The following is a 10,079-nucleotide window of genomic DNA, read 5'->3' on the forward strand; positions in this document are numbered from 1 at the left end:
ATTGTGGCGTTTTTGGTGACTGTCGCTTTAAATTCAAATGAGATTGTGCCCTTTTCAGAAGAGGGCGGAGCTCCGGTTTCCCACACAGTCCAAACACATGCGCTATAGGGGAATTGATGAACTAAATCAGCCATAGTGTGTGTGTGTATGGGTGTTTCCTAGTACTGGGTTGCTGCTGGAAGGGCGTCCGCTGCGTAAAACATATGCTGGAATAGTTGGCGGTTCATCCCGCTGTGGCGACCCCTGAAATAGAGACTAAGCAGAAGGAAAATGAATGAATGAATTATTATTACAGTGTTTTGAGTCTAAATTTTCACCACATCATCTCCTCTAACACAAACATGCAACCAGTCATCTCTTATGTTGTCATTTTTATTTTGTTAGGTAACAGTCCCGTATTCAAATCAACAACAGACAAAATAGATTAAAGGAAGACATGAATGCATACTATTTATTGCATGCAAATAATTAAAAAAATAGCTTATTTCTAGAAGTGAAAGTCATCACCATAAATCCTCAAATCTAATGTTTTTTAAAGTAGTCAAAAATGAAATGTTTAGATGGTGGATTTAATTCAACTTTAATCAGAAATGTTCTTGCTTATTCTGTAGGTAAATAGCTTTTTTTACACAAATATACAAAAATTTCAAACAAAATGCATCAAAAAATAAGTTTCCCACGCTTTCCAGTGAATGCATAACAGTTCTGCATTCACAACCAAGGTGAAAATGATTGTTCCACTTCCCAATATTAATATGAGCATGTTAGTCTGTGGCTAAATATGATTTCACAGTTGTACTTTAGAATTGGAAAATGCATTTTAAACACATCTAGAGTTGAAGACAATATTATTCACACTCCTGTGAGTATTTTAAAGATTATTTTAACCCATTTCTTATCATAATAGCTTTAATAACTCATTTCCAATAACTGATTTCTCTTTGCCATGATGACAGCACATACTATTAGACTAGATATTTGACTAGTATTCAGCTTAAAGTGCCATTTAAAGGCTTAACTAGGGTAATTAGGTGAGTCATTGCACAACAGTGGTTTGTTCTGTAGCCAAACATGTTTTAAAAGGGCTAAAAATATTGACCTTAGCAGTGTTTGTGTTAAAAAAAAATAATAAAAAATGATTCCATCCAAATTAAAAACAAAAACATTTCCTTGCTCTGTTAAACATCAAATTAAAAATGTAATTAAAATGTAAAGTTAATATCAACTGTGCGATCGGCTTGAGAACACTGTTTATATTAGCATCACCACACTCCTGTGCATACAGCGGTGCACGTTTCTGATCTGAGTTCAGCTGTTCCTGAAGCTGACCGGAGGAAACTCCTGCTCATCATCCAGACGCAGCGGTCCGTCCGCAAACTCATGATCTGGGATCAGTTCTCCTGGCCTCAATCCTCCATCCTCAGAGTAACCTAATCAACAGACACTTATTTACCAACACATCATGCCATACGAGCTATTGTAAAGCTTCTTCATATGGCAGTACTTTGTTTGATTGGTCAGATCGCTCTGCTCTAATCTGATTGGTTGGTTACAAAACTGTGATCTGATTGGTAGGATAACTGATTAGTCAGGTGGCTCTACACTGTTCTGATTGGTCAGATTACACTGTCCTGATCTGATTGGGCAGATAGCTCCGACCTGATTGGTCAGATGGCTCTACTCTGATCTGATTGGTCTGCCAGATAACTCTGATCTGATTGTTCAGATAGCTCTAGCCTCTACTCGTTCTGACTGCTCAGATGACACTACTCTGATCTGATTGGTAAGATGGCTCTACTCTGTTCTGATTAGTCAGATTACACTATCCTGACCTGATTAGGCAGATAGCTTTGACCTGATTGGTTAGGTGGCTCTACTCTGTTTTGATTGGTTAGATAGCTCTGATCTGATTACTCAGATAGCTCTAATCTGTTCTGATTGGTCAAATGGTTGTACTCTGATTTGATTGGTCAGATGGTCCTTCTTTGATCTGATTGGTCAGCCCTACTAAGCTCTGATTTGTCAGATGGCCATACTCAGTTGTGATTGGTCATATGGCACTACTTTGTTTGATTGGTCAGATGTCTCTTCTGTGATCTGATTGGTCAGGTGGCCCTTCTCTGATTTAACTGGTCAGATGGTCTTTTTCTGCTCTGATTGGTCAAATGGCTCTACTCTGTCCTGATTGGTCAGATTACACTATGCTGGTCTTATTGGGCAGAATAGCTCTGACCTGATTGGTCAGATGGCTCTACTCTGATCTGATTGGTCTGCCAGAAAACTCTGATCTGATTTTTCAGATAGCATTACTCTTTTCCGATTGGACAGATGACACTACTCTGATCTGATTGGTCAAATGGCTCTACTCTGTTTTGATTGGTCAGATGGCCCTTCTTTGATCTGATTGGTCAGTCTTATTTGACTTATCAGATGACCCTACTAAGCTCTGAGTTGTCAGATGGCTATACTCAGTTCTGATTGGTCAAATGGCTGTTCTCTGTTTCGATTGGTCAGATAACCCTTGTCTGTACTCATAGGACAGACGGCTCTGCTCTGATTGGCCAGATGACCATTCACTTGTCTGATTGGTCACTTTTATAAAGTAAAAGAAAGCAGACATGTCATGCACCTGTGAGTGAACTAGAAGCTGTAGAGTCCTGGTTTGTGCTTGTGGCAACAGTTTCTGCATATGATGGAGTTTCCACGTGTAAATCCGACACCACCGGAGCTTCATCTGCGCTTTCAAACAGTCTGTTAATCAATGAAACACACATTTATCCTGGATTTATGTTTGTACTTAGCTACAGCTAACTGCGTTCAGTAATAATGAGTATTGTGACCTGTGCTTCTTGACTAAACGACAGTCTCCTCCGTCCTGCAGATTCACATTATAGATGTAGAGATGACCGTCTAATGAAGCCACCAGCAGACGAGGAGTCTTCTGGATCCTGCACGCAGTGATGAATGAGACGTTAATACCCACCAGTCAATCAATGTAAGTGGGTAGGGAAAACCGCACAGCTACGTCACATTCCGGTGGGTCTCAAAATCGATGGCGTTTGGATTAGGGCTGCACGATATTAGAAAAATCTCACATTGAAATATTTAGTTTTACTGCGAGATATACTGCAATATAAATATCAGTTCACCAGATCTTCTGAATAGCTCTATTTGGAAAGATGTCAGGAATTTAAATGGACTGAAATGATCAAGTCTATTTCTATGCAGTGGATTTGAATAAATTATAATAAACGACCAGCATAATTAAATAAAAAACAGCGCTCTAGGGTTTTCTGGGGAGTCTAACAGTATTCAAGCACGGAAATTGAACATTCATTCATTCATTTATTTTCTTTTCAGCTTAGTCCCTTTATTAATCCAGGGTCGCCACAGCGGAATGAACCGCCAACTTGTCCAGCATATGTTTTACGCAGCAGATGCCCTTCCAGCTGCAACCCATCACTGGGAAACACCCATACACTCTCCCATACACTACGGACAATTAAGCACACCCAATTCACCTATAGAGCATGTCTTTGTAGGAGGAAACCCACACTAACATAGGGAGAACATGCAAACTCCACACAGAAACGCCATCTGACCCAGCTGAGGCTCGAACCAGCGACTTTCTTGCTGTGAGGCGATCGTGCTACCCACTGCGCCACTGTGACGCCCAGAAACTGAACAATTAAATATAAACAACATGGTTGTCACTGTATAAAAAATAATATTGATATGCTAATCTTGTAATCTTTAATAAATAATCTAATCCTGTGATGTGACTTTTGCAGATAGACACATTGCGATAACGATGCTCAAGTGATATATTGTTCGGCTCTAATTTGGATCATATTTTAATGTCAGGAAATTAAAAAAGAGACTTATTGTGTTTCTATTAATCCAATATGACCGTGGACACACTATACCTACACTCTCAGAAATAAAGGTACGAGAGCTGTCACTGGGGCAGTACCTTTTCAAAAGGTACATATCTGTACCTAAAGAGTCCTTAGTGGCACCTCAAAGATACATATCAGTACCCAAATGCACCTAAAATGTACCTTTGAGCTACCAATATGGACACTTCAGGTACAAATATGTATCTTTTAAAAAGGTACTGCCCCGGTGACAGCTCTCGTACCTTTATTTCTGAGAGTGTACACACACTACTGTCCAAACATTGATTTTTTCTGTGTGTACACAAATGTATTAAATGCACTGACGTGGACAGAGCTGAGATGTTCCTGCCGCCCGATTGGCTGAGGTGAACAGTGGCGAACGCTCGGTCCTGATGCATCATATCTGACACCTGAGACGGCAGGTACGTGCTGGCGGCAGAAAACACCTTCCCCATGTACACAGACCAGGATGGAGAATCCTGACTGAGAGCGCACACACACACACACACACACACACACACACACACACACACACACACACACACACACACACACACACACACACACATTTGTTTTTGTGAAAAGTGGGTACATTCCATAGGTTTCCATTCATTTTATACTGTCCAAACCATATATTGCATTGCTCTAACCCAGGGATGGGCAAACTCGATCCTGGAGGGCCGGTGTCCCTGCATAGTTTTGCACCAACCCTAATCAAACACACCTGCTTGTAGCTTTCTAGTGATCTTGAAGACACTATTTAGGGTGTTCAGGTGTGTTTGATTAGTGTTGGAGCAAAACTCTGCAGGGACACCGGCCCTCGAGGATGAAGTTTGCCCATGCCTGCTCTAACCCCACCCTACCCCTAAACCCAACCATCAGGAGACTGTGTGCAGCTTTACTCTCTGATTAAACTCATCCTGTTAGATTTAGAAGCTCTTTGAGAAATGAGGACGTCAGCAATGTCCTCATATTTCACATCCTTTGTGTAACACCCGTGTCATACCTGTGCCATTATACAGATTTATGTCCTGACATGTCACAAAAACACGCACACACACACACAGATGTACACACACACACTTTTAACATTAGCATATGTAAAAGCATCATGTTTTGAGACTAGGATTGCACCATACTGGGGAAAAATATGTGATATTGTTGATGAGTGTTGCGATAACACTAACAATGATATAATTTTCATAAGAGAAACAGTTTCTTATTACCTTTATTGTTTTTAAACATTATTATTTATTACATATGTGTACTTATTTCTTTTTAAACACAAAGTTGTAACATCATGTTACTATTATATGTATAAGAGAACTAAAAAAACAATAACGCAGGCTCATTGTGAAAACGTAGCCCTGCGGACGTTTCTGGAGACAGCGAATTACGTAGGTGGAGGTACGTATGGCTGCATTTCATTTCTTTAAACGAACGCTGGGGGCGGTGTGATGCCGTTCCTTTCGCGCTTAGCAGCTGACCGCTTACCTCCGTATGGACGGCATTCCATCTGCAACCAGTTTGTCCAGTTAGCGTGCCATGTCCGTTGGCAGATTTGAGATGAAGAGAGGAGTTGACCACAAAGACAGGGGTTCGAATCCGGTGAAGAGCGATTCCAGAAATCAGGTAAGATAAAAACAGAATCCAAAATATAAAACAAACAGGTGAATAGCAGGGTGAGGATGTGGTAAAAAAAGTCAGACGAGTGCTTTTATTTTTTTGGATTGCTTTTGAAACGTGTTGGTTGGGTTTAGGGAAGCGGGTGAGCGGGTCAATCGATAAAAATGGTTGGGTTTAGGGAAGGGAGAGGGTGGGTCTGCCGATCGTTCGCTCAGAAAGTCTGTCCAAAAGTGAGTCGACAGCGGCCTCTGGTGGGTTTATGCGTGAACAGCAGGTGCGAATGGCACTCGCGAGGGAAATTTGAGATCTTGAAAAGCGTACACGGCGACCTCTGGCGGATTCGCGAAAACAAAAGCTGCAGAAAAACGTGCCACCGGGATGTATTTCGCGGTCTCCAGAAACGTCCGTGGAGGTACGTTTTCAGAATGAGCCTGGGTTAAAAAAAACAGAGAAAAGTGGGGGGAAGGGGTAAAAAATAAAACTAAAATTAAAATAAAAGAACTAAAGGGGATATTTGAGTTGTTTTTACTAGGGTTCAATCACTGCTCTCTTGTACTCAATAAATGGATTCCATATTACATGGAAATTCTTAGTTTTATTTTTTAGGGAAAGCCTAAGCTTCTCAAGTTGTAGACAGGACATGACATCCTTTATTAATGTGGAGCAATTTCCAATTTAGTAAAATCAATCTACGTGCCAAAAGGATTATAAATCTAATCACTGTTCGTTGATTATTAGATAAATCTGCATCATCACTGACACCAAGTATAGCTAACATAGCTGATTTTAAGATAGTGACTTTATTTGATTCTGTGATGTGTACATTTCTGATGTTTAGTAGGTACAGTAAGTTTGTGCAATGCGTTTTATTTCTAGGGGTTTGCTGTAGCTTTTTATGAGGATGCACACAAGAACTACAGGTACTGACAGGGCCGGAGAGGGACTCCTTTTCAGCCCTGGAGTTTTAAGCCTTAGACCGGCCCACCTCAGTTCACGACTGACTAAAATAACTTCATTTCCAATTCAGTTTATAATGACACTATCACATCTCTTTTTAAAGGAAACAGCTGCTTTAGAACTTCAAATGTTTTTCATAAGTGTTAAAAGAGAGCTAAATCTCCAACACTATTCTTTAAAACATCACAATGTCCTTTCCTGCAATATCTGCATATATATTCTGTGCTAAATTCTTTATAGATATCCAGTCCTTTGCAACGGTGGTCACACAAAAAATAAAAATAAAGCATGTACACCTACATAAGTAACCCAGACAGTGTTATATGTCTTCACACTAAAAATAAAAATAATAAAATAAATATTTACTCAGGTGAGATTCGAACTCGGGTCAGCAGCATCATAACACAACGTGTTGATCACTGGACTACAACGGCACTACTCTGCAAGACTCTTTTAACCATAGTGTTACTTTCTATTGATGGCTTAATCTTTTTCTCCCCTTTTAAGATTTCTTTTTTTATAATTCAGGGTTCTCACCTTTAATTAATAGAACAGTAGAGAGTATTGACAGGAATGTGTGGGGAGCAGAGACAGGGGAAGGATCGGCATAGGACCACGAGGCGGGAATCGAACTCAGGTCGCCGTGAGCACCGGAGTGCATGTGTCGACGCACTAACAACTACACCCCTGGTGCTGACCCCTTTCAAGATTTCTGATCAAGTTATGTCAGATTTATTAATGTAGTGAATCATCTGATTTTCACTGAGCAGGTATAATATTCATTAATATTAATTATTCTCATTCTTTTCACTAAGGTGCCGCTGTTTGGGGTCGAATGATAGTTACATCATCACCTGCAGGCTGCATTTTGCTCACGGGGCTGCGAGAAAAATAAATAAAAAGAGCGGAGCTGCGGCAAAATAATGAGTAAAAAAAAGGGTGAGGCTATGGTCAAATAAATGAAATGGAAAAAGTGCGACTGCTGAGAGTGCAAGCAGCTAGGAACACCGGCCCTCGTGGCCAAAAAAAACGGACCGGCCCACCGGGAATTCTCCCAGTCCTCCTGATTAGTCAATCAGGACCTGGGTACTGAGAAGTGTGAGAGTAAACTGTTCAGAATAAATGAGCGTTTGGAAGATTTCAGTCGCCTCCGTTTGTATGTTTCAGTGTTTAGGCGGACCCTGTACAAACGCTCGGTTACAATAGTGAGGGCCAATCTGATTGGTCCAACACCCTGTGCATGCAGTAAACAAATGCTTGACACATAAAATACAATTAATTCATCACCTCTCTGTGATAAGGATATCACATTCTCACATTTTGAGTGTTTTAAAATCTACCTGTCCAGAGTCTGCAGGTGGAAAATAGCCATTTAGCTAAAGCCTGACACAAAGGTTTAATATATTATTGTGCATCTCGCTGTCAAATAAATTAATTAAAAAATTCTAACAGTAATTTTTCAATATAAGATACAGCTCCATCCGAGGTGGTTTTGTTGTGTTCTGTTTGTTTACCTGGAATTGTGATGCTCCAGTTTGAAGACGTGAACCGTCTCGGTGTTGCTGGAAACACACAGAAACTGTTCATCTGCGCTGAACGACAGAGAACTGATGCTCACGTACCTGAACACAAACACAGAGCAAATCCTTCAGCGGATCCTTACTGATTCTGTGTTCATGAATTGACTTAATGTTCACCATGTGAAGTCATGCATTGTGCTTAACAATAGCATTTGGGGATGAATGAACATCATGAACATTTGGGGAATTATCTTTCATTTTTTCTTTGATGTTGACAGAAAACCTGTAAAGCAGTAAAAGTTTATCCTACTGGATTTTAAAAACCAAGAACCAACAAATATAGTGAACTAATATATATATATATATATATATCTATATATACTGTAAAAAATGCAGGGTTCCACACAATTCATTCATGTTGTCCCAACACAAACCGACTAAATTAACTTAACACTTTTAACAAATTTACACTTTTACAAATTTACTTTTAAAAAATTAAGTTGTCCCAATAAAATCTCAAGAATTGTGTTGTTTCAGCTCATTTTAATTTAGTAGTTTGAACAAGTAAAAAATATTTATTGAGTGTAGTTTATTATATTAATAATATTATATTAATTATAAAAATATATAACATAATATTTGTCACAATCACCAGCGATCTAACCATCATAGATCGCTGAAATACGAACTACAATCCTGCCTCATAATGGACTACAGATCCAGTCATGCAACACACAAACACACCTGCCCCAAATCTCCACTGATTAGAAACTCCCAGCTGAAGCTGCTCATAGACTGATTACCTGGACTATTTAAGCAGCACAGACACACACACTGTGGCTGAGTCTTGTTTATCTGTATAGTGACCATTTCGCGTTTTCCTTGCCTTCCGTGTCTGACCATAACTTTGTTTTGTTTGTTTATTCCTGTCTGCTTCCTGCCTTTTTGACCATCTGCCTGTTTATTTGACCACGACTTTAGATTGCCCGTATACATCTGTTTGCTCCTGTGTTGACTGTTGCTTGCCTGACCATCCTGCTAATAAACCCTGCATTTGGATCCGCACCTCTGTTGTCAGTGTCACATCCTGTTACAATATTAACTAATATAATATTAATTAGCAGTTTTATTAGCATGTCAATTATGTGTTTTCACACTTTGCAGATATTTACAAATTCAAGCACGATTGGAAATAACATTTGCTATTGAATGTCTGTATCTGGGACCAGTGTAAAATAGTATATAATATACATATTTAATATTATTTAAAGTGCATTTGGTAACTTTGATAGCCAATTAACAATTATATATATATAGAAAGAGAGAAAGAGAGAGTAAATATGCTAAATTACTCGCCCCCCTGTGAAATTCCCACTCTTTTTCTAATATTTAAGTTTAACAGAGCCATAACTGAGCCAGTTTTCATGGCATTTCCTATTGTATTTTGTTTTCTTCTGAAGAAAGTCTTATTTCTTCTCGATTGGCTGGAATAAAGGCGGTTATCACATTTTTCGTAACGATTGCTACAGAACAAACCACTTGAAATATCACAGGAGGTCTAATAATTTTGCCTCCATCTGTATTACCAATATTACAAAATAAAAGCCCTTCTCTAGTGTTAGTATGTTTAATTCGTGAGTCGTCTCACCTCTTGAGTCCTCTGCGAAACTCAAACAGTCGGGCTCCATCAGGAACACTGAACACTCTTATCACAGTTCCCTGATGGTCACAGCAGTAAAACACAGTGAAAATCATGTCATGAAGGAGATATCTGAGAAAACCGAGCATCTCGGACTGACTTTTTCTGAAGCGGTGGCCATGATGGATCCTGAAGCACTGAACGAGACGGCGGCTACGTGACTGGCGTGAGCAGAAATCACTCTCACCGGACTCTAAATAATGAAAAAAAAAAGGAGATTGAGCCGCATTAAACCTGCTTATTTTAGTAAACCAAAGCTAGATTTGGTCAAAAACATTCGTTCAGCAGCAGAAAAAGCTGAGACTTATATATATATTGCATTATATATTATTAGTGCTGGGCAAAGATTAAACGCCATTATTCATTTATTCATTTTCC

General features: G+C 39.5%; 1 protein-coding gene across 1 annotated transcript in view; it reads right to left on the reverse strand.

Annotated features, from left to right (window-relative positions):
- Nucleotides 1–396: 396 nt before the first annotated feature.
- Nucleotides 397–10,079, reverse strand: part of LOC130239028 (WD repeat domain phosphoinositide-interacting protein 1) — a 16,051-nt gene continuing 6,368 nt past the window's right edge. The window contains exons 6-12 of the mRNA XM_056470166.1: nucleotides 9,802–9,894; nucleotides 9,651–9,721; nucleotides 7,997–8,104; nucleotides 4,224–4,382; nucleotides 2,841–2,948; nucleotides 2,630–2,751; nucleotides 397–1,430 (exon numbers count right to left, since the gene is read on the reverse strand). Of these exons, the coding sequence (XP_056326141.1) occupies nucleotides 1,309–1,430; nucleotides 2,630–2,751; nucleotides 2,841–2,948; nucleotides 4,224–4,382; nucleotides 7,997–8,104; nucleotides 9,651–9,721; nucleotides 9,802–9,894 (783 nt within the window). The 3' untranslated portion in view covers nucleotides 397–1,308. The remainder of the gene's footprint in view (nucleotides 1,431–2,629; nucleotides 2,752–2,840; nucleotides 2,949–4,223; nucleotides 4,383–7,996; nucleotides 8,105–9,650; nucleotides 9,722–9,801; nucleotides 9,895–10,079) is intronic.

Source organism: Danio aesculapii, chromosome 12, assembly GCF_903798145.1.
Source record: "Danio aesculapii chromosome 12, fDanAes4.1, whole genome shotgun sequence".
Lineage (NCBI taxonomy): Eukaryota > Metazoa > Chordata > Actinopteri > Cypriniformes > Danionidae > Danio > Danio aesculapii.